The 25,417-nt window shown below is 41.7% G+C and overlaps 1 protein-coding gene across 1 annotated transcript in view; it reads right to left on the reverse strand.

The window, feature by feature from the left end:
- abcc1 (ATP binding cassette subfamily C member 1 (ABCC1 blood group)) overlaps positions 1-25,022 on the reverse strand; it is a 51,413-nt gene extending 26,391 nt beyond the window's left edge. Inside the window, exons 1-16 of the mRNA XM_088436616.1 lie at positions 24,896-25,022; positions 22,590-22,766; positions 20,308-20,436; positions 15,315-15,452; positions 15,082-15,207; positions 14,154-14,215; positions 13,622-13,753; positions 13,023-13,247; positions 12,755-12,932; positions 12,504-12,665; positions 11,680-11,772; positions 11,044-11,247; positions 8,058-8,204; positions 7,732-7,819; positions 7,564-7,633; positions 2,605-2,731 (exon numbers count right to left, since the gene is read on the reverse strand). Coding sequence (XP_088292742.1) covers positions 2,605-2,731; positions 7,564-7,633; positions 7,732-7,819; positions 8,058-8,204; positions 11,044-11,247; positions 11,680-11,772; positions 12,504-12,665; positions 12,755-12,932; positions 13,023-13,247; positions 13,622-13,753; positions 14,154-14,215; positions 15,082-15,207; positions 15,315-15,452; positions 20,308-20,436; positions 22,590-22,766; positions 24,896-24,943 — 2,106 coding nt within the window. The 5' untranslated portion in view covers positions 24,944-25,022. The remainder of the gene's footprint in view (positions 1-2,604; positions 2,732-7,563; positions 7,634-7,731; positions 7,820-8,057; positions 8,205-11,043; positions 11,248-11,679; positions 11,773-12,503; positions 12,666-12,754; positions 12,933-13,022; positions 13,248-13,621; positions 13,754-14,153; positions 14,216-15,081; positions 15,208-15,314; positions 15,453-20,307; positions 20,437-22,589; positions 22,767-24,895) is intronic.
- Positions 25,023-25,417: the final 395 nt, after the last annotated feature.

Raw genomic sequence — 25,417 nt, forward strand, 5'->3', positions numbered from 1 at the left:
CATAACATAAGCAAATTAAGTCGTGGTGCTGTGAGATCCAAATTTAGTATTTTGTATGACATTCATGGACTTGAAGGACTGCATCTATGTGGTTGGGCAAGGATTCATACAATTTGTTGATGACGTCATCAGGAATAGCAAAGAAAGCAGTCTTGCATGCCTCCCAAAGTTCATCAACAATCTTGGGTTTCCTCTTTCATCCTACCCCAGACAAGCTCAATGATGTCCATGTCTGGTGACTGGGCGGGCCAGTCCTGGATGATCTTGATCTTCTTTGCCTTGAGGAACTTTGAGGTAGAGATTGAAGTATGCGATGGAGCACCATCCTGCTGCAGACTTTATCCCTTTTTATGGTTATGATGGAAGAGGCAGCTAAGATTTATTGATATTTCAGACTATTTATATTGCATTCCACCCAGCAGATCTTTCGCACACCCCCATACTAGATGTAACCCCAGACTATGATTTTGCCACCACCAAAATTCACTGTTTCCTGAGTGAATCTCGGATCCATGTGGGTGCCAGTAGGTCTCCTGCAATATTTGCGGCGACTGTGGTGTAATTCAATGGAAGATTCATCTGAAAAATCCACCTTTTGCCACTTTTCCGGGGTCCATCCTTTTGACAGGCCGTGAGCCTTGGCAAATGCCACACGGTTTTTAATTGTTTTTGTTTGATGCTGGTTTCTGGGCACTGATTTGAACATGGAGGCCATTTCTAGACAGAATTTGACAGTCTGTTTTGGTTGACACAGGGACTTCAGGTGACCAGGTCTCGTGGAGCTCTGCGGCAGCGGAAAAGGGGCTGGCTTTGGATTTTCGAGCCAACACCCGGTCCTTCCGAGCAGTTGCCTTGCGGGGTCTGCCTGACCTGGGCTTGTCAAAAACGTCTCCTGTCTTTGCAAACATTGACTCAATGGGCTTTACCAAGCTGAAAACATCAGAACACTTTTCAACATTTTTGTTTGGCTAGGTGCCAGAACCTGTTAGGATTACATGATCCATTTCTTGTAAGAAAACTTTGATGAAATATATTTGAGGGACACTTAAGGGTCCATGTGTATCCAAGCGACAAGATTTGAAGGAAAAAAAAAAGCTTGGAAAAATTTTGATCATTTGAATCTACTAGCCGGCGAGATAACACACGTCTTCTTTCATGCATCAAGAATGGGACGGCATGACAACGCTGAAGTTGGTTTCACTGGCGCTCCAGAGATATCAGGTTTCAATTCCACCCTAAAAGCCTTTAGATGACAATGTTTACCACATGTTTGCATGTCAAAAGCCTCCGCTTTTCTCAGCCCCCTAGTATACCGTACTAGCTGTCAATTGAGACCCATTTTGGAAAATTTGATTGGCAAAAATTTGAATTGATTGGTTTTGAATTGACCAATGATGACATTTTGACTGCTAAGTCCATACTCACTTCAAGTGATTGTTACTTTTGTACTGTGTTTTTTTTTTCTTGCAAACAAACTTAAGGCTGTTGTAGGTGTTCTTACAAGTCTGTTATGGTATTATTTGGTTCTAATTAGACTTCTTTTTTTTTTTCAATGGTTTGCACTCAAGGTTTTTGCCATAATTATTATTTACTTTATTGCCATAATTATTATTTACTTTATTTACTATTATTATTTTTAAGTATCAAGTCTTGTTTATACAGTATATGCTGCTTGTTTAAAAAAAGTGCAATAAATAGACGTTTGACCAAACATGATGAATAATCGTGATCGCAATATTGACCAAAATAATTGTGATTATATTTTGGCCATAATCGTGCAGCCGGAATACACACCCATTCATCGTGAACAAAAACGCAAGATGTGATTGAAGTGAATAGTTTGGCTAGAATTTGGGAGACTTTAAATAAGCCACATCATCCTTCTCACTATGTATGTAAAGTATATAATATCAACAGCAGCCAGAGGCGGCGGCAAAAGTTTTCGCGATGTTTTTACAGTGTCGCAATCTCGCAGTGGCCGAGACCGTGCTAAATATTGTGCTGACAGTGCAGCGCTATCGCTAGCTTAGCACAGTAACTACGGTTCAATAGCTGTTAAGTGAAGCAAATGCTGCACATACCAGTTGTCCCAAGTTCTCGTTTTTGCCTTTCGACAAGCCAGGTGAGTGCTATTGCTTGGCTCTGTTTTGTATTGAAAGCTCAGCTGGCCGTGTTGGATTGCTCCCGGTGACCGCAAAGCGGCCGCCATGATTCATTCCTGCCCCCTGCGTGAGCCGTTCGTTGAATGTTTCAGAAGTTGACTGGCTGTCGCGACGCGAAACGCGGAAACAGTAAAAAAAAAATTAACTTCACACGAAAGGCGAAATTTCGCTTCTCGTGACAGCGCGCGGCCATTCGCGTCCATCGCATCGTGCATTTGCGCCCAGTCATGCGAACTCCATTGACTACAATACAAAACTCTCCGCTTTTTCGCCTCGTTCGCGTTCAGTGTGCATGTCCTATTAAACTAAATCATCTCCAAAACATTATTTCGGGTACAGCCCACGCGGCCCGGTACCAGTTGATCGAACCGGGGGTTGGGGACCACTGGCGTACAGTATAGTGTGCTTTTACAGTACTGAACATGTGAGTGCAAGTAAACACCTTAACAGTTACTCTTCCTTCAAGTTTGTCCATTTCACCAAGAAGTGCTGACAGAAGAGACGACTTTCCAGATCCGACTAGTCCCACAACGGCTACCAGTGAGCCATCGGGGATACACACATTCAGCCTGCAGAAGGAGAAAAAAACAAACAAAAAAAAATATGGACAAATAAATAAAACTACACTTGAGAAGGAAAATTGTGAAATCAAAGTGCTATAACTTAAAACAAACCCAAAACAAAGAAGCCAGACACATTTCTTAGTTATACAGTGAACCCTCGCTACTTAGCGGTTCCACTCGCGGATTCGCCACATCGAGGATTTTTTTTCCATTACGCGGATTCACCACATCGCAGATTTTTTTCCCACTATACAGATTCACGACTTGGAGGATTTTTTTTCCCATTAATTTTTTAATTTATGCAATAGCTCCCAAGCAAAGGCTTGGACTGAGCCTAAACGCCATCAAATAATGCTGACAATTGCTGTTAAGGGGATACTTCTTGAAGGGAAAAGTTACACAGCCGTGGCCAGCCATTTGTAAGTGAACGAGGTAATCAATCTCTCCCCGGCAACGTCACTACTGTACAGTGTATATGGTTTAATAATATAAGATTTAAGTAAATATGTGTAATTCAGTAATATTTGTCTTAAATAAAATGTATAGCATGAAGACTTTCCATGTTTAAAATTTTTTTTAAAAAAAATATATTTTTGTGTATTTTTTTTCAAAGTGAAAAGTGGGGGCGCTACTTCGCAGATTTTCAGCTATCGCGGCTGGTTTCGGAACGTAGCTACCGTGATAAACGAGGGTTCACTGTACATAAAACGACAGTTACGTATGTAACAGCTGTTCGATGAGCCCCGGATGACCACCAGTGGCGGTGCTAAAAGCATGGAATAAGCCTTTGCGCAAGCGCAAGCGCAAGACGAGAATGCTTACCATCAAAAATGTCATGTTCATGACACTGGGGACATTATAAGGCAGTGTCACCCAGTAGTCTGCCCCTCAGAACCTACTCGCGCGAACAACGCAGAGACAAGGAATCCGAGTGACCAGTAACTGGTGGTCATCCGGGGCTAATAGAACCGCTGTTGTTACATACGCCATTCGCCCCTACAGACCGCCAGAGGCGGTGCTAAAAGCACGGAATGACGACGTGACAAGAAGACTAGGGTACTCACCTCAGCCTCCAAGTAGCCCAGAACCAGAGAATGGGGGGGCTGCAACATCCACACAGTAGAACTTGGCAAAAGTGCCAGGCGACGACCAGGAAGCAGCAGCACAAACATCCTCCAAACAAACCCCTTTCAGTGCAGCCCAAGAAGTTGCGACACTCCTAGTAGAATGGGCGCGGACGACCAAAGATAAGGGGTGATTCAAATCCCCGCAAGCATGCGTGATCACGTTAACGATCCACTGAGACAAACGTTGTTTGGAAAGCTTGGAGCCCCTGAAAGGACCTGAGGCGATTTACAAAACGACGCCATGGCATCCATATAAAAATGTAGTGCTTGCACAGGGCATAAGAGGTCGGCAGAGGTCCCAGCGTCCCCAGACAGGGTCACAAAACGTTCAATGCACAAAAGTTTGTTGACATAGTTAGAGGATAGCACCTTTGGAACGAAAGCGGCATTCAGCCACAGGGTCAACGCGGCATTCAGCCACAGAGTAACCGCGCCTCCATCAGGGTGCCACCTGATGCAGGAAGGGCTGACAGACAGGTCATGCAATTTTCCAACTCATTTGTCCAAGACAATGGCAAGCAAAAACGCAGTCTTCAGAGAGTTTAAAAGGCGACCAGCACAAGGTTCGTGCAGGTCCCAGGCAGAGGCGCGTGGTGCACTGTAGGCTCGGAGACGCCAGGCCCCTTTCATGAACGAAGGAACAAGCGGGTGGCACCCCACCGCTATGTGGCTGGCCGCAATGGAAGCAACATAAACCTTCTGCGTGGAAGGTGAGCGACCCTTATCCAGAGAGACAGCAGACATTCCAAAACAGCAGGAATTGGGCAAGCCACTGGGTCCGTGGCGAGCGTTGTGCACCACGACACAAACAATTTCCACTTGTTGTTATAAAACAACCATGTGGAAGGAGCCCTGGCGTTGACAATTGCGCACCTGACTGAAACAGAGCAGCAGCTCAGAAAGGGTTTGGGCCCCTCAGAGGCCACACACACAGGCAAAGTAGTAGACAAAACGGCCAAGGATGCGCCAGAGCATCCTGTCCCAGTGGACTGTTGACCTCCATCAGGGAGAACGAAAGGCGACAGTGAGTTGACTCCTGGCAAAGAGGTCCACCTCTGCCTGACCGAAACGAGCTCATGAAGCCAGAACAATCTAAGGGTGTAGACGCCAATTCCCCAGCACTGGAATCCCACAAGACAACTAATCCGCTACCTGATTCAGGACACCCTGAAGGTAGGCTGCCCGCAGACATGCTAGGTGGGTGGCAGTCCATTGAAGAAGGGGTCGAGCGACCAACAGCAGACTGATGAACCTGGTACCCCCCTGATGATTGATGCGGAAAAGTGTCGAGGTATTGTCTGACCGCACAAGGACGTGCCGACCCCGAAGGAATCCAGTAAGTGGATGAGCGCCAGATGCACAGCCCGTGCATGAAAGTAAGCGTCTGTCAGATCGACTGACGTGAACCATTCACTGAGACAGATTGACCGCAATACATCTGGTGTTGTTAGCATGCGAAATGGCAACCTCTTGAGGCAACGATTGAGCCCTCACAAGTCCAAAATCTGGCAAAAACCACCTGTCTTCTTTGGGGAATAAAAACCCCTGGTGAGGCTTGGAAGGAAAGCAGGCTCGATGGCCCCTTTGGCCAGGAGAGAAGTAAGCTTCTGATCGAGGGCCAAGGGCTTTGCCGGGTCAGCAATAAAGGTCTCCCGGGCCCGACTTTGTATGGGGGGCCGGCGCCGGAAATGTAATCTGTACCCCTGGGACAGGGTGGAAAGCACCCAAGGGTCTGACCCCAAAGCAGCCCACAGCCTGAGCTGCTGAGGGGAAAAACACCCGACGGCCGGCCTTAACACCTCATTCCCGTGAACCACTCAGTTGCGTGGCCTCGGTGGACCGAGAGGGGCAAGCGCCCGGGGTCTACCGTCAGGCACCCGTAGACCAGAGCGAAATCCACCAGTGGGAAGAACACCACTCACAGCAGGCACGCGTGCCAAGAGCGAGTGTCCACAGCAGCATACCTTCTGGGGAGACACAGGAAACTGGCGAGCCCAGACTTTTGGCTACGTGACTGAACACGGTAACGAGGCACAGAGGCAGGAAACCGAGGAGGACCAGAAACAACCGAAGCTCTGTCACGGTCCAGAGAGCTGGACATGGGCCTCACGGATCCTGAGCGACGGTTCCAGTGTCTGCACTGAACTAGAACCGAAAAATGTCCCAGGGACGACAGTAAAGTCAGAGTACACTTGGAGAACTCAGTCAAGGAGGACTGAGACAACCACAAAAAGGTGGACAGTAGGACATTACTCACCCATGGTCCCTTGTCATGAGGGCAAAAGCATGTAGACATGCCTCGCCAAATGACAAAAACCAACTCAGTTTCTCCTTTCCGCATCACAGCCATGGCAGCAAACAACAGGTGCGAGATAGAGTTGCCAATACGAGCCGAGCGAATTCAAGCATTATAGGCCCTTGTAACGAGGTCATCCGCCATGCGACATTGTACGTTAGGACAACACCGTGTTTTCCAAGCCAGCTCGTCTGGTGACAAGAGCAAAGAAGCGACATCCTCCTCCACAACAGGCATGTGGTCAAACCAAATGTTAGCAGCATCCTGCAATGCCGCCAATGTACGCTCTTCAGAAGTAAGGCGAGCAAAAGCACTCGTATCGGCATAACATGACTGCAAGAGATCTAGATAATGCCCACAATGTGGGACAATGAAGGCAGCAGATGGGCGGCCATGCCGGAAAAAGGGAGAGACTGGGGACAAGGAACGTCCACTTGAAGCTGAACAAGTGAACAAAAACAAGAGCAGCGCAAATCAGCGCGCAAAAGGGACATAAGTGAATCCGCATCACCCAGTACGGTGAGTGCCGAGCACCTCTCAGAAGGAAGGGAACCATCAGTAGAGTCCCTAGAATCAAACTCAGACTCAAGTAAACATGAGTCTGAAGCAGACAGAATAATGGCATCAACATCACTGAAAAGGTCCAGTGCAACATCGCCTTGAAAAGAGGACAGCTCACCGGAAGCCAAGGCACTTGGCTGGAGGAGCTACTGCAACAGTGCAAACATCCCTTCCAATTGGGAATGCAAAAAGGCAACCTTATCCTCTAACCCAGAGGCCCATTGCTGGCCGGAAACGTAACCTCGCTTAAAGGAGGAAGCAGGCAGAGCCAGATTGGCAGAGTAGCGTTTCACGCCTCGTCTGAGAACAGGCGGCAAGGAGACTGCAAACTCTACATGAGGAGCCACGGATGTAGCCTTGTTGGACTCCAAAGACATCATCCACAGCCACACTCACCTGCGGCAAAGAAGCCGTGTCAACGTCCACCGAGTCACGGATTCGGCGCCACCGATCGGTGAGAAGAACACGTCACAAAAACCGTAACAGGTGGGTAACGCAGCCGGTATAGCGGAAGATGGACAATAACAACCAACCGAGATCGTGTGCGAAGTGCAAGCGACGCAGCACAGGCGGGAATGGGGTAGAGGAGGGGTGGGCAGCTCCAGCCCTCGAGGGCCGGTGTCCTGCATGTTTTTACTTTTCTTTCCCTAACACACCTGATTTAAACCATTAGCTCATCAACAAGCTCTGCTGGAGCTTGAAAATACTCCTAATCATTTGAATCAGGTGCGTTTGAGAGAGAAAACATGCAGGACACCGGCCCCGAGGCCCACTGCTGCGCAAAGAAATATTCCGTGCTTTTAGCACCACCTTTGGCAGTCTGGAGGGGCGAAATAGAACTGTCTTGTACTTACATCTTAAGTGTTGGTGATTCTGTTTTGGACCAGCTGAAAACTCCATCCTCTATGGATATAGTGTTTGAGGCTGTGATAAAAATGACAAGAAAGGTATGCGCAGTTATTTAAAATTTACCAAGGTTTCAGTAAATATACATAATAGAGTGGGAAGTAATAAAGACTCACAGCCGACTGCTGTTTTGCGTTCAACACTGTCTTCCTGTAGCTCCTCATGTGATAGAAACACTCTCAGCCGCTTCAAGGAGACACTTGCCTTAAGACAGTAAATACAATCAATGTTTTAACTACTCTTGTACTGTGGCTCTTAAGAATGGGTTCCAGAATGTTTGTTCCATATTTATAATCTTGGAAATATCTTTAAATAATGCCAGCTTTTAGCCTGTATCGTGTACAGCACACTACCAACACATGAAAAGTCAAAATGTCCAGTTGTAAATAATGTGACCCAAAAAAAGAAAAAGAAAAAAAAACAACACAAAATTAACACTGACCTGCACCATACTACTGATAACCATAGGCAACATGTTGAGAGGAAAACGCAAGATGTTGAAGAGTGCCAGAGAAACAAAGGCCTTCTGGGCATCAAGCACATTGTTTTCATCGACCAGCACATATACTGCAAAAGTAGAAAGGGCAACCTACAGAATAAGAAAGTAATAATCTGTCACAATTGTTACATGAAAAGGTGGTGGTTGAACAGATACAGATACAGTAAAACTCTTCTATAACGAAACCTGCGTGTGCACAAAAAAGAAAAAAAAAAAGTGAGAAAAATCCTTCTTACATCCTCATACAAGGAAAAATCCCTCAGTTGCATAAAACGAAATGCGCTGAAATTCACTATGGTGAAAAGAAGCCTGCAGGAAAAGTCTAGCTCAGGGGTCAGCAACCTGCGGCTCTCGAGCCGCATGCGGCTATTTAGCGCCATCCTAGTGGCTTCCTGGAGCTTTTTATTTTGGAAAAAGATGGGGAAGAGAACTATTTTTTTCGTTTTAATATGGTTTCTGTAGGGGGACAAAAATGACAAAAACAATATTAAAAATAGCTGAGGAAAACAGAGGATTCAACATTTCTTGGACCGAATTATTTGCATTCATTGTCAATGCGGTACTACCTGAATGTTTGCTCTGTAGCGAGAAGTTGTAAAATAACAAAAAGAGCAATGTGGAAAGGCATTTTCAGCGAAGGTGTTCTACATTTTCAGCCGAGTACACAGTTGGCAATGAGAGAAAAATTGTGATTGCATTACTTCTGCAGAAATTAGAGGAGCGCAAAAATATATTTAAGAAGTGGATTGCATCTCCAAACTCCAAGACAGCTGCAAGTTTCGTTGCAACCCGGGAGATAATAAAACGTGGCAAACCGTTCACAGATGGTGACTACATGGAGTCATTCATCAACATATCAGAACACCTATTTACAGACTTTATAAACAAAACCGAGATAATACAAAAAAAAGACACGCTTCTCTCTGCCAAGACAGTGAAAGAAAAAAAACAATTAAAATGGGAGGCAACATCACCGATCAACAAATCAAGGACATTAATTCAGGGCCAGTATACTCAATTGCCTGTGATGTGATCGATATTGAACAGACTGCGTGTTTATGCAGGTATGTGGCTGATGTTTTTTTTATAAATGCAGGCTGCGTTTAATTGCACTCTACTGCCCAGATAAGGGGCACGTTATGCACGTTCCATTTTGTTGTTTTTTCAAATCCCCATAAATAAAAACTTCAAAAATCTGCTTTATTTCATCAAAGCAATGAAACATAATTCATTAATATTGTAATGAAGTTAAACTTCAGGCGGCATCGCACAACAGAATAGTCATGTGGTCCGTCATTTTCGACAGGATGCACTGCAGGAAAAATAAACATTTAATCATGATGCCTCATTATGTACATTATTGTAGTTAATCATTTGATAGTAGGCTAATATAGCTATTATAGATACATACAGCATGTGTTGCCTTCATTATAAGGCTTTTAATTTTGTTTTTTGCAGCTCCAGACATAGGCTATTTGTTTTTTTTGTCCAATATGGCTCTTTCAACATTTTGGGTTGCCGACCCCTGGTCTAGCTTGTTTTATACTTGACGCGCCAGCATGTGTTTTACGAAATGGTCTACTCGGAGCGGCTTTTCCCCGCAGTCAGACGATATTCTCCCATACTATAGGTAGCAGTAAATTGACTCTACAGCATACAAACAACACCACTCTATAAAAGAGGTAGAGAATCCTAGTCATTCCAAATGATCCAAACAGACTCATCATTTCTCCTCAACCAGGAGTTCTTTAAGGTATTTAGATCACAGTATTCAATCTCAGATGAATCATAAAGGTGTTTTTAATCGGCAAACTTCCATAAGCAATAGTTCGTCCACATGTTGTTCGTTAGTAAAAAAAAAATACGGAAGATACGCATTGCGCAACATCTGTTCCACGTGGACTCCGCGCGGAGGGTTGCCGAAATAACTTCATTGACACGTGCAGTGGCGTGGAGGTTAAACCAAGCAAACACTTGAAGACAGAATAAAAGTAATAAAGATGAAAGATGGATGAAGCAAAGTGAAAGACACTACTCAAGAAATTGAAATTGAAAGTATGAAAATAGATGCTTATCGTAGATTTGGCAATTTCTTTCTTTCTTTTTTTTTAAATGTTGGATGGTTTTGTTTTTAACTTCAGATTGTAGAGTGCACAACACGTTTTCTTAATGATTATGTCCGAGGCATAGATTTGCTATTAGATTAGATTTACTATTGTGAAAAGTCCCCTGTTGTGAAAAATTTCTGGCTGGAAATACGATTTCATTGTAGAGGAGTTCTACCGTAGTTTGATTACAACTGATACGACTGATAACACTTGCTTACACTTACTGTAAGGTTAGAGAGCTATTTGGACCTTATGTGTATTAAGTGCAACCTTGATAGAATGCTCGTTCCTTGATTGCTACTTATCACATGTGCAACTAATGTACTCTGTCACAAATAATTCTGCTTTTCTTACCTATTGAGTAGAAATGTATTCAGAGGTGTGTTTATTTTTTAAAATATGAGCTTTTCTGCGCCTCTATTATTTGTCAAATGTCTCTCCAATGCTGCATTCGTCAAAGTGGGAAGTTGGACATTTCTTAACTTTTCCTACCTCTGACTAAGAAAAGCGCACTCGAGCACCGCTTTCAACTGGAAGATCTGAGTTGCAAACGGGGGGCTGTCTTCACAAAAAACATTTATATCTATCAGCTACCTTTGTTGTATATGTTCTCCTCGAATCATTTGAGGATGAAACTGGGATAATGCAAGTGGGATGAATCAGATTTCCCATCTCCCTCTTGGTGCAGCTTTCGAGTGTGTGATCTGAGTTCAGACTAATGTAAGTGACTAAATAGGCTTATTGTGGTTTTTGCAAAGGCGCTTTGTACACATTAAGACATTGCTGTAACAGTTATGATGATGATCTTTTGTTACACTCACCAAAAAAGGTGCACAGACCCAGGTGAAGGTTGACACAGCGCCAAGGTAGGCAGCCTTCTTTAGTACCAGCAGCTCGCTCTCACGAATATCTGATACTTTTCCCTGGAAAGCAAGCTCCCAAGCATATAGCTTCAACACCTTGATACCATTCAGCATTTCATTCATCAGCTTAATGCGACTGTCTTTACTCTTCATTTGTGCTACCTGCATAAAAAAAGAAAAAAAGATGGGTATTCAGAACACCTATGCAAAATCTATTAATGGAATTGAGACAAAATTAGAAGCCAGCTGTGTATAAAATAAAAATACTTATCACAGATTTTCCACTAGTTGTGATGGGGACTGATTGTGTACTATGGGCGCCCTGGAGTGCTGAGCGGTTAGGCTGACCGCCATGAGTACATAAAGTTGAGCAACTGGTGGAGGGTTGACCCAACACGGTTGAATTTCACTGTCTGGTGATGTCTTATCGGGATAATGGTAAGTTCTGACCCATGCCGTTGTGTAACCAAAACTATACAAGCTGAACTTTCAACAATAAAGGGGGGCTCTCACTCTCGTTTGTTCAACCAGACTGAGTGTAAGTGACTATAAGTTTTTGGGTCCTCCACAACAGTTGTTAGAAAAAAATCTCACCTGGTAGGTTTTGGTTTTCATGGCAATGAAAGCATTAACTGGAACCATTAGAACCATCACACCCACTCCAGCAAGAACGGATGGGCCCAGGTTCTGCACAAAAAAAGTTTACAAAAGTATTTTCAAAAAAGTAGTTTCAAAAAATATTCAGGAAGTATTATACAAACATCAAAATATATCAACTGGTCATCCCCCACTACAAATTGCTTTATTTCAATTAACGGCAATAGTCTATTAAACAATTCAATTATTAATCAGAATAACAGAATAACACATAAGAACAGCATAATTACAAAATGCAACCAAAAACGGTCATACTCAGTATTAACCAGTGCTTCTCAAATAGTGGGGCAGGACCCCAGAGTCATGTGAAATGTAATTGCAATAAAATAAGAATTTTCATCTTTGTTTTTTTTTTGTTTGTTTTGTTTTTAGTTTAAGGCACTTTGATGCATTTGGTTATTTTTTTTATTTTAGACTAAGCTGTATGTAACCCAAATACACATTGTAAAAAATAATCAACAGTTGTTGAAAGTTGATTTATATTGTTTATTTCTATTGTTAAAGAAGATACAGGTTTAGATATACGTATACAATTTAATAGATAATATAATAATAATATTGGAATTGAACTTAGGACCTCTGAACCGTGAGGCAGACGTGCTAACCAGTCATCCACCGTGCGCCCTGAGAATAATTTCATGGTCCAACGTCAAGCCTTTTTGGGAGACAGCCCTATTAGGCACCCATGAGCCAAGTTTTGGAGGCTGTCAGAAAATAATTCCTAGTAAATCAGGCATTTGTTGTTTGAAATACATTCCTACCTGCCACAGAAAGTACAGGGCCAATACCACTTGCAAGGGAGCGGACCATATCATGTTAATATAAGCAATAAGATCCATAAAGCGTTGTGCATCGACGGACATCAAGTTGACAATTTCTCCAACTGTAGATGTGCGGCGAGCCGCACTGCTGATAACCAAGGCCTGGCGAAGTACAAAAGCAGACAAAGGTTTGATGGACACTACTACAATTCTCCTTCCAAGCCGTTACACAAGAAAGTAAATGCAAGTACCTTTCTATAGACTGCTCCAACAATGGCAGAGCGCAAACGCATGCCTGTGATGAAGCAGACGTGAAAATACCTCTGGAGGATAAGAGACTGCACAGAGGTGCATAGGAAGAGCAGAGCTGTGTAGAAGTAGCCATGCCAGGAGGGTGCGCTAGAGTTATTCACAAAGCGGATAAGAAGCCTGCAAATGATAAAGTAAAAAGAATTACTTAGGTAGATTAATCATAAATCAAAATTGAACATAATTTAGGTCAAACTAATATTGTCTGACCTAAGAATTTCAGGCCCAACAAACATGAGAATGTCTTGAATGAACTTGTAGAAGCATGAGATGAGGAAGTATGGACCAAAGGCCAGGCACAGAGCCCAGAGAAGGGAGGGATCTTTTCTCTTTGTATTTTTCACAAGTAAGATTTCAGATTCCTCCGTGGCTTGATTCTCTTTGGTGTTAGGTTTACGGGCGCGCCTGGGGGAGTACAATGTCTTCTGTTCTGTTCTGGAAACACCAACAACATTCTTCTATTAACATTTGTTAATAATTTGTCAAAATCACACGAAATTCTTTTTTTTTTTAATTATTATTACAAATGTTAATTCCCATAATCATAGAACAAGCAAAAAACCAATACAAAAAAAACCTGGAAAAACATAACATGAATGTTTTAATAGGGAGGGAGTTTCTTTTCAATCACCCTGTATATTTACCACCTGACATCCTTCATTTGTTGACCTCAATATCAAACTCTAAAAGTAAAAGAATAATTAGGTTCCAATAACAACTCTTAAATTACACTTAATCTATGAAGACAAACGTCACAATTGTTCTGAGTCTACATGTCCCTGATAGTAGTGTTACACAGCCCCGCTGACCTTTTTCCCTTTTGACAATCAGCATTCCAACGTTGGACCAACTTTGGTACCACTTTCTGTGAACGGTCCTCAGGGTTCAGAGACCACAAGTGTTTCTCCTCTAGAGGATGCTTGTAGCCATTCATCATCATCCTGTAGGGAATGTTATAAAAAGAGGCACAAAACAATGTTCTGAAAATAAATAACAGTGGGCTTGTAATATGAGACACGTTATTAGGAAAGGGTGTATAACTACTTCTGCTGCAACATCTAATTTAATGTAATGCTATAGAATACATACAATAGCACAACAACTCGGAACTTCAAATATCGAGCTATTAAGTTTGCTTTTATATACCTTGATGTTTTTGTGATACATAAGCCCCTCAGTATACGATGCACGTATGAAAATGAACAATGTTGAAGGAACATTCTTAATGCATTACGCTTATGTTGTGTCTGATCCATTTTGTGTAAAAAAGTTAATCAAGAAGATGGTGCGAAAAATGTTAACAACTTGTTCATGTATGTATATTTATGAAAGCTCTCTTACCTAGTGATCCACCAGAATGTTATTTTAGAAAGGAAAGAAGCTCCAGGCTCAGGGCAAGGATTCTAGCAATAGGAAAATAAACATCAGTAAGACCCAAGATGGAACATTAAATTGAAGTATAAATTATGCAGAAAAACAGAGATTTCTCATTGTATTTCTAAACACAGCGAGATATGCGCCATTAAAATCACACATTGAATACGCTAAACAAGCCACTACATTAAGACCACTTGCACAAGTTAGCTGAGGTTGTTATGGCATTATTTTCAATAAAAGAAGACAACGGACTGAACCAATGTCTGAGTACATCCTTGTTCACACATAGGAATATTACTAAAACCAAGAGGATCATGTAAAGGTTATGATGTCTCCAGCTGATTCAATTAGGAGCACACAGGGTAGAAAACACAAAGGGGTATTCCATTTTACTCGTTTATTAAATTATGGTCTTTTGGGATATACACTCATTCAAAAACTTGGTGGACCACGGATGGTGCACAACTTCGGGTATTTATTGCAATATTAACTTGAGGTGCATCGTGAGGAAAAGGAAAAACAACTGCTTCGAGCGCATTCGCCGTTCCACTGACGCAGCATTCACTGACCGCTCACAATGTGGGAAATCTGAAACACACTTAACCCACAACAAACATATACAGTAACTTACAGACATAAACACAAGAAAATACTAAAAAAATAGATAAAGATTTATTCTGTTTTACTATAGTTTTTATATGGTCGCCAAACTGTTGGTAAGTCTTCTACACGGTAACATAAAAAATACCAGAATTTGACCCTAAAATTAAGGGTGCATCCTATACACAAGTTCGTCCTGTATTTGGGGAATTACATTACAACTCTAGTATGTATTCTATTATCAAAGTTGCAAATTTTACATTTCGTTTGTGATCGGAGAGGAGAGACTTACTAAGTCTTTAACAACTTGGGAGAAGAGTGGAGGCTGATCCGACAAGCAGCATAAAATCAGCGAAACCAGCAGCAGGGTATAGTATACAAAGAAGGTGGCGTGTCTCCATACACAAATTGTCGATGGCTGGAATGTATGTATACATTCTTAATTAGTGGAACATGTCAAGCTATCTATCAACTAACATGAAAAAAAAAATCATCATTTGCTGAACCTGACAGTGGTAGACTGACCTGGTCCAATGCTTGGAGGATCTTGGACCGGAAGGTGATTGTGGCACAAAGCAAGGCCAGCAGCCAGAAAACCAGCAACACTCCAGATGACTGAACTCCTTTCAGTCGTTCATACTGAATAATCAGGGTGGCCAGCAACTGAAACACATATACAACTATTTTAGGACATTCCATAAATAAAAAAAAATCAAATCAAATAAATAATTTGCTCATGTCTTGTTTAGCTGTTTGGTACAATTCATTCTTTAAACTAATGATTTTTACCATCGACTTTAATTCATATGTTTCCATTGAAGAAATAAGCAGTTTAAATCCCATGTTATGATTTTGATGGAAATTGACTTTTTCTCCACCAAAAGACTATTATTATGAACACAATGCTATAGACACTCCCCATCAATTGGAACTGTGACGTCAATTCCTTTATTTTTGTTATAGAGTGCCATGTTTTTCTCTAGGGAATTTTTTTCCTTTCCTAGGTTTTTTTTTTTTTTTTACAGCATGGGCAGGCGTTCCTGGGAGCTTGATGTGATTGACAACCGCGACCCTAAACAAAGGAGGTATTTAATTGTGAAATGCTAGCGTCATGCTAATGAGCACACACAATATATCTCCATACTGAGCAAAACAGTTATATGAGATATTTCCACAAACTTTTTCACAGATAGCAATGGTGGCTCCAAGAGACGCACCGCAGAGGATTTGGTCACACATTTTCTCATGACCATATTTGCTCGTCGGGAGAGGCAGTTAGCAACGTAGTAGTCCTTGACAGTCACGCTCTAAAGGTCTGTAGTAAATATGAAGGCAAACTGACGCTGCTGTCAACCAGACCACGGCTCAGAGGTTTTGACCATGGCGTGGCAAAATCAGTGGTTTTTGGGCCACAAAAGCATTAAACTGGCAGCCCTCCAAAAGGAATCAGAAATGTCGGATGACGAGGAAAAAGCCTAGAAGTGATATAGTAAGCGATGCATTTCCTCTCGTGGAGAGCTGCACATTGAAGGTAAATGGTTGCCGTGCTCCGCCCACACATTATTCACACAAAGCTCCACTGAATACTTCAATCATGAGGGCGAATGGGGCGGTGGGAGATGAATGCGCTAGAAGAGCATCGTTGGCCAAAGCAGTCGCAGCAGAAGCAAAACCATCTCCGAGAGCAGTCCAATTAATCTTTAGTTTCATCCTTGGGCCCTATTACCTGCAGGGCCTCGTACAAGAGCAACATGACGTGTGTCATGTGGGGAATGAACTGGTATAGAAGTTCATCATGCCAAAGAACTACTGCAGGGACTTCACCATTTGGGGCGGTGGGAACTTGGTGGCAACGTCTACTCTGGCAGGAAGGGGAACAGTTCATTGTGGTGTGACACGGTGCCAGGTTGTCCTTGCTGAGTCGCTAAAATAGCATGTGGAGGTGCGCAAGGTGCTCCTCTTCATCTGTGCTGGCCAAGTAAACAAAGGGAAGGGAGCCCATAAAGCGCTGAAATGTTTCTACTGCTCACTTGAGTCCAATACTCATCCGCAGGTTTTTGAGAAGGCAGAATGGAGTGATAACAGATACCTTGGGCAGATCTTGAGGATGTTATGGACCAAATAATAATAGTGCACCAGGTCGACTTAATAAAGATGCTGGCTGCCGCCAGGTGGGCAGCGAAATCCTGTATGAGCGGGACGAAATATCTGTCAGGGGTTGTAGCATTGCTTAGGTCCAAGCATCGGCAGCTTTGGACACAATGTGCAGGTGGCAGGCACATGGGCCGTTCGAGCAGCAGGCAATGGTAAAATGTTCCCTGGTGGCTAACTCTTGGCCGATCGCAAGCTTGGCTGAGTCAACGCTCACAAACAAATGAAGGGACTTGCCATGTGGATTTGTTGTTCCACGCCATGTTGGCTACAACTTGCACAGAACATGGGCTTGGTAAGAGAAGGAAGATAAGGGAACTTGGTGAGTAGGCATTGATTCGGATCTCTGATAATTAGCATGTTTGACAGGCAGAACATGCTAGCCCCTCCAAGCAAGCAAGAGTACATAGCAAAAGAGACAGCACCGATAAGGTACCAGTTTGCAACATCCACCAGTATATTAAAGGCACAGAAAAGGTCTGTGCCCGGCAGTGTTATGAATACAGAAGCTATTACAGTCACAGCTGAATCCAACCCTCTCTACACAGAACAGAGTTGGTCTTACAACTTGGACCAACTCCCAGAGTTTCCACGCAAACTCAAATTTATCTTTTTGACTTGGTGAAGCTTGTTTTCCCTCTTCCTCCACTTGCGAACCATGGATTTGTTGAACTTGAATTCTCTCACTGCTGCTTGATTCTCACGTTCCTCTGTGTAACTGATAGCTTGCACTTTAAACTATAAGCATGTCTTCGTAGGTGCTATTTTTGGGGTCCTTAGCCAAACCAATGTTGTTTTGCATAATGCACATACCGTTGCTATACTATACTATACTATACTATACTGGGAGCGTGCTTTTAGTGTCCTATTTTACACGCACCCTTCCATTTAAACGTCCGCATGTTGCCATAAGCCAGTGTGTCAGCAGGAAATGCTTCCAGTCAATCAAGAGGCATGCACATCAGTCACACGACAACATTTACAGATGTTGGAATTCATGCACACATAAGATACGCTGTATTATAGGGCACCCAGTCCATTTTGGAGAAAATTAAAGATTGTTAAGTGTGCCTTATGGTCAGGAAAACACAGTACAGTAATAAATGAAACATTGTTTACTTGTCTGACTTTTCTGCAAAATGTATTCTTCCCAATTTCGGTGTGAAAACGAAAGTACAAAGAAGCACAGCTGTTCTGATAATGTGGGAATGTTTTTACAAGGCACAGGCGATACAGGGCCTTCTCGTGTGCCCTTGTGTCATCTTACCTATCTTAGCCCAGAATAAACAAGGAATAGAAATGCATCAATGAAAGAAAATAACAACTTAGAGGATTTGTTTGAAGAAAAAATTTAACATTGTTAAACGCTCTTATACTTAGAGGGCTTTTAGGGTGAGAACATTTATAAGGTAACCTTGTTACGCTCTCAAAAGTTGAATTTCCATTATGGAGGTTCTTTAAGATAAAACAAAAAAAAAATGACGTTACGAAACACGTGAAAGTATCGACTGTAAGTATTGCAACTTCCGCTGATGCATGTAATTAAATAAAATGAAAACCAAAAAGTTTGAAATAATATTTTGTATCCTTTAACCACTTATTACAGAAATGTGTGTGACATGGCAGAGCACATTGTTTTAATTGGGAGGGAAAAAAATAAACATAAACGAAACAAAGACCATTTAGATTTATTGTACTTGTATGTGTCCAAAGATTTGCTACTTGTAATCAGACCCTTAAAAGTTTTATTATTCTGAAATTGTTTTATGATGACTGAGGACACCAAAATCACTTGGTAGTGATGTTGAACCTCAAGGCATTATACTTAGAGCAGCATCTGATACACATATATATACATTTGTTTTAGGTCATGATCTTGCAAAATCATGAAGGACCGTTTAGTTGCTTACATCTTTCTTTGAATTGTAAACCAAAATGTTTTGCTTTCAGTCTTCAGATTTCATTTTGTGGCTGGCATTATGTTGTTGATCAATGATGAGTGAGCACACAATAGAAAAAAGTGAAGCAAACTCTACGGTAATTGTAATGGGTTTCACAAGTGAGTGAGTGTTTGGAATTATGAGGTAAACTATTTAAAAACTAGTCCATAAAAAAAAAAAAAAACTAAATTGTCTTTCAGATCTAGATGTAAATGGATTCTGAAAGGATTAAGAAAATAAGGTCAGCAAATTGAACAAAAAACAAAAAAAAAAGTTTGAACAAGTCCAAGATGGTGGTGTTATTAATTTGGCTCATGCTAAATGTTATCTCGGTTGACATTTCAACAGCTGTAAACAAGTAAATGCACTCACCATCATCCAACATTGTATGCTTCATGCTTCATCCCAGCATCAACATTTATAAAGTCACATTGAGGGACCATGCGGTAAACGATGCAGCCAGCTTCCAGGCTGCATCGTTTACCGCATGGTCCCTCAATGTGACTTTATAAACGCATTGCTAGAAATGCTCAGCTCACGTTTGGTCTGACTAGAGCATTAGGCTAGCATGCGGGTAGGCTACCCCGCTCCTAGAAAGCCACGTATTTGCTTGTTTTTAATGTTTCGCTCCTACACTATACCTGATTCAAATAATCAGCGCATCAGCAAGCTCTGCAGAAGCTGCAAGGACCGGAGTTGCCTAACCCTGAGCTAGCAGGACTACATTTCCACGGTTCTTAAACAAAAGCAGGAAGTTCTCATTCCAGTTTGACAAAAACATACACATATGCAAGCCAAGAGATGAAAATGAGAACCCTAGTACTGTAAAAGTAAATTGGAAGAAACTTAACTTTACATTTACACCTTAATCCCACAGACCGCAATAATATTGTGCTACATATATCCACCAGAAATATCTTGCATTGGGCTCACAGGACCACATTTCCGATAATTCTTGGCTAACAAAGTAGAAAGTAGTGCTTGTTTCAAACCAAACTAACAAATAGTTTCAGATGATAACAGGGACGGAATAGAAAGGAATTTAAATCAAGAACCACATACTGAAAAGCCAATACTGTCACGGTCCATTTTAGAGAAAATTAAAGGATTTTTAAATTAGCAAAATATGGTAGATTTCAGTTACTTACCCAGGCCCTATGATGTGAGCACATAGTGAATCAGGGCTCCAAACCAACTTTTTTTTCCTAACCAGACCATTTTAACTTTAATTCAAAATTTTCAGGACACGCACTGTAGATTGACTGGAAAAAATAAATATTCACATCCACTCAATTTAACAAAATTACAGATGAATGATCTAAAGCGTACAACAGAGTTTTGTCAACAATAATAAAAAAATAAAAATAAAGCATAAAAATAAAAACTACACAACACATTCACTGGTCACACGTGCACGATTCCCTTACCATAGTAAAGCCCAGTATGGTTGGACTAACCAGGTGGACAGGTGCAGGAATTTTACTGCCAGAACTTCTTTCCCAGAAAGAATAGAATACATCTGCCCAGCAGATAATCCACAGCATAAAGCCAAATACCTGAAAACATAAGCAGGCATCACCATTATGACACACCCATGCTTAAAGGTTGTCAAGTACAGTGGGCCCCCGGGTTACGAGGTTAATCCGTTCCGCGGTTGGGCTCGTAAGGTGAATTCGCCGTATAGCGGGCAATACAGACCTATGTTAAATAACTAATGCGTTTAGAACACCAGGTAAAAACATCCAAATTGTACAAACATATTAAAAATTGGTATCAAAATAGTTTTGTAAGTGCTAAGTATACATAATATACATGTATACTATCAGAAAACATCATAAATAAAGAATATGGAAAGGATTTATTTACTTTTGAGTGGCGCTTGTTATGCCCAGATTCCCTAGTAACGGTAGCCTAGGCTAGGCTAGCTTTGTATTTCTTGTATTTCTCTCCAGCTTCGTTTCCATTTAAATCATCTTCTTACTTCTCTCTTTAACATCACTAGCAATCTTGGGACCCATGGCTAACCCATTCAACTTTGAATCAAGCAGTAAAATGCACTATAAATATGGTTTTGTAACAACTCACAATCGAACAAAGCTTTCCCGTTCCGCCATTTTGAAACGAGTCAGGCCGATCAATAGCAGACCAGCATTGCATTGACGTGTTGCGGGGGGGGGCAAATTTGACGGCAACAGAAAATAAGTGTAATTACCGAAAAACGCCTGCAGATGGAGACAAAACAACACAAATACAGCCAAACCCCATGGGTCATGACAGTTGGTTTTGTCGCAAAGCGGAGGAAATACCGTAAAGAGGGTACGAAAAAATTCAGTATTCCACATCGCAACATGAAAAAGACGTAAGCCAGGGACGCTGTAACCAGAGGGTTCAATGTAATTTAAAAACTGTCTTTACAATGATATGTTCAATGCAGCCCCACTAGTCTGAAAGTAATGTATTCGGATTAATATGCTGTTTGTGGAAAATTCATCAAGCAGCAAAATCCACCATTTTTATTAACATTCAGTGCCATGAATGAGAATTCAAATATTTCAAAATAGTAATAATAATAAATCATATAATTCTCATTAAATATGTGTTATAAGGAGAAGAGCTGACACTTGACTAATGCTTACCTAATACAGTGATCCCTCGTTTTTCGTGGTTAATGAGGACCGGAAAAAGGACCGCGATAAGTAAGCCCCACCAACTCCTGCCCTCATTGGTCGATGGTCACGCCGGGAGCCAATCGCAGTGCCAATCACCCTCTTGGCTCCCGGCGCAACCATCGACCAATGAAGGCAGGAGTTGTAATCTACTGCCACCCCAACTTCCGCTTTAGACACACAAGCAAGCAGCCTATCAAAAAACACGCAAGAACAAGACAAGAAACAGATCCCTTCACCAGACCGTTGGAAATCTCTTACCTAGATTTCTTGTATAATAAAACTGTATTTGAAGTATAAACTCTGAATGTTATGTTTATCTACACTTTGACTTTAATTCGACTTCTTATATGCTGCTAATATGAATGACCGCGGCAGCTGCGAGATTTCAAAGCATATGGAAAGGGGTAACTGTTAAATTACTATATTAGGGATAAAAATTAAAGATTTAAGTAAATTAATGTACTGCAGTAGTTTCAACGTCCCTGGAAAGTGCATTTATAATTACCTCGTTTGTGTGGCATGCAGGAAACAAGTTACAGTGCATCTGCGCAATATAGCCCCCCCAAAAAAATTCTGCGAAAGACCGAGGGCACGAAAATCAAAGCGCAAAGTAGCAAGGGATCACTGTATGACAATTGAGCACTGTAGTGATAACTGTGACCATTGGATGGCAGTGTTTCCACACACGTAACACAGCTGTTCCCTATAGGCAAGTGTAACTTAAGAATGGAAGTCAATTTTTCAATGGCAGAACCCATTTTTACATTGACATAGCACATAATATTCTGTTGGCTTTGAAAGGTAAGTGAACATGCTAAATATACAGGCCCTCTAGAAGCTTCCTTTTCCAATAACGCTTTGTACTGAAAGAGTTTATATCAGCATGTAGCGATTTTACCACTTGACAACAAAGTGCCTAAGGGGCTTGGAAACCAGGAAAGGGGCCAGAAAAAGAGGTTACTGTGATGGCTATTATTTACTATTATTGTAAAGAATTCAAGTTACATAATCAAATAAAGACTATGGGATACAAAACTTACAGTTTTGGCTTTGTTAAGGTGACTCATACATATGTAACCTTGATTGTGGCTACGAAGGTAGATGAGGTAGAAGGGAGCACTCAGCCAGAGGTAGATACATGGGAGCCACACCAGGACAGTGTTCTGGAAGCACTGAGTAAAGTCTGGGTTAGTAGTATTCCATGTACGGTCCCAATCCTGGGTTAAGGGCAAAGAGAAATCATGGTATGGTATATAATTGATGTAGAAACAGTAAAAACACAGATTTTGCACTTGCATATATTATTTGCTACTTCTAAATAAGAACAAGGAGGTAGAAGATGCAAAGAACATTCATAAAGTCTAAGTAACTTAAAAATAATTTGAGTATTTTTTTTTGCTCTTAGGAACGTTAATTGAACCATTAAGAATTGACCATATTGATAGTTCAGTTTTAATAACTCAAGACTACGTAATTTAAAACTAAGTGATTACGATTTTTTTTTTCTACATTTTATGAAGCGGCGCAAGTGCAAGGACTGGAGATGAGAGATGTGGATTAACCAATAGATTCTTGACGGAAGCCAAGCATCGGCATTCAGAACTAATTCGAGACAGTTTAATGAAGTTTGTTGAGGTGAAACAAGAAGACAGACGATCATTTACACTTCAGAATGGGGTATGGTGGCCATAGGTTGAAAAAAAATATATTTTTTAAAGGAACACAAGGGGGAGGTATATTTCTTATTAGGATAGGAAACTTTCCTCATTCTGAAAATAAACTTCCGCATCCTAGGTTTTCCTGTCTGAACAGGAAACATGAGTGTAATCCTGCGGTCACACCGAACGCGATCAAGACGTAAAAGCAGGGAGTCAATGGAGTTTGCACAACAGGGCGTGATGGCACGTCGGGACGCATATGGAGCAACGCGAGACGCCGTGCAGCGCGTAATTTCGACTGTCGCGGGAAGTTAAAAAAATGTTCAAATTTATCGAGCGTCGCAAGAGCCAATCAATTTCGGAAACGTTCATTGTCTCACACAGGGGACAGGAATGAATCATGGCAGCCGGTTTGCAGTCACCGGGAGCTATCCAGTACTCAACTGGCTTGTAGAATGGCAAAAGGGAGAATTTGGGACACCATAGTTACTGTGCCAAGATAATGACAGTGCAGCATTGACAGCTCAGTATTTAGCACGGTATCTGCCACTTGATTACTACGTTGAAACTTTTTTTTTTAATATTTGGCAGACGAGTATTGCCACAAAGCGAGGGACACGCAGTGTAAAAAAGAAGAATAAAGGTGCTGTAAGAGAAAATATTGGCTCTGCGACATCCCAGAAAAGTGAAAGTTCTCAGCAGTGCTCCTCTTTCCGGATCCACTGTAAAGTGCGCAAGCTCGCTCACCACCCCTTGTGCGACAAAAAGTGACCTCACAAAAATGATCATCTTGACCCCGTGACAAAAAGCCTCACGTAGAGCGTAAATAACACACTTTGTTGCGTTTGGTGTGAACGTAGCATAAGGATGAGAAACAGCTTTACCTGTGAGCAGTAGCTTATTTAGCAGACCATTAAGATTTAAATTGTTTTTAATTAAATATCTCTTAGACACAAAATAATGATGTGAATTTGAACAAAGGAAGTCGTTTAACACTGTCGTTTAAGGATCTGTATGCCCTGGTTTATGTTTTTTGTTAGATGTTTGAGGAGAGTACTGTAGTACTTGATCTGCTCCATAGATAAGTGTCTTCAGATACATTGTGTTGTGAGGTGGAACTGTTCAGAATAAACACAACTGACCTTGGATCGCACAGCCAGTAAAGACTCCTTAAAATCGTCGTTAAAGCTGAACGTTTAAAAAAAACGGGCTAGACTGACAGTGACGAAAAAAGATCGACACCACTGATAAGGATAATTTAGCTGCACATCCAATGTTACAAATAATCATTAAAGGGCACAGTTCCGTTGTGAAAACACTGGACATATCTAGGATTTCAAGCGCCTCTCTACTGGTCAGTCATTTGTGATGTACATCACGACATTGCAAAGTCCTCTTTGAGGAGGCATCGAGTAGAGAACTTACAACAGGTAGTTATACCAACATTCTTTTGCGAGGGCATGTAAGGGATGACATGCTGATTTTGTTTAAACCAAAAATATGTTGACAAGCCAGTTGCTCGAGCGATTGTAGCACGGAATTAATTGCTGCATATTTGCAGTCGGATAAAGAACGTTCATTGATTAGACAGCTAGCCACCGGTGACCGGTACCTAGCAAAACAGAACATACTTATGCAAAAGATGTACACAGTCTAAACGTTGGGATAAAATAACAATAATAACTCACCCAGAACTGGTCGGAACCATCAGGACTACAGAATCTATCAAGCCCCATTTGCAGGGACGTGATGGAAAAGAAATCGTGACACTGTAAAGCTTGGAGTTCCGTAATTTCGTAACTTGTCTCTTCAGGCTTCACATGCGAAGCGGAAGAATGCAGCCTATTCTTCTTTAGTGCATGACTGTGAACGAGCACTCTTGAAATGATTATGCTGCCCCCTTTTGCACAGGAGAAGCAATAGCATTTATCTCCGTCTTGGGGTAAAAAAACGCAAGTTCGCTTCACCGCAAACGCTCTCGTTCGTGAACTCAGCTTTGATTCAGCTTTTTTTATTCCACCTTAAAATACCGCAATTGCTCAATTTCGCCTTTAGATGACAACGTTTTTCACATGTTTGTATAAAACACACCTCTGCTTTTCTCTTATTTATTACAGAGAATTATTGTCACATGTATTGCACGAAACCACATATAGTTATTAAAACAGATTTAAACGTTCCCACCCGTATACGTCTACACTACACAAACT

The sequence above is a fragment of the Hippichthys cyanospilos genome, chromosome 16, assembly GCF_059441005.1.
Source record: "Hippichthys cyanospilos isolate Australia breed blue-spotted pipefish chromosome 16, RoL_Hcya_1.0, whole genome shotgun sequence".
NCBI classification, from domain to species: Eukaryota; Metazoa; Chordata; class Actinopteri; order Syngnathiformes; family Syngnathidae; genus Hippichthys; species Hippichthys cyanospilos.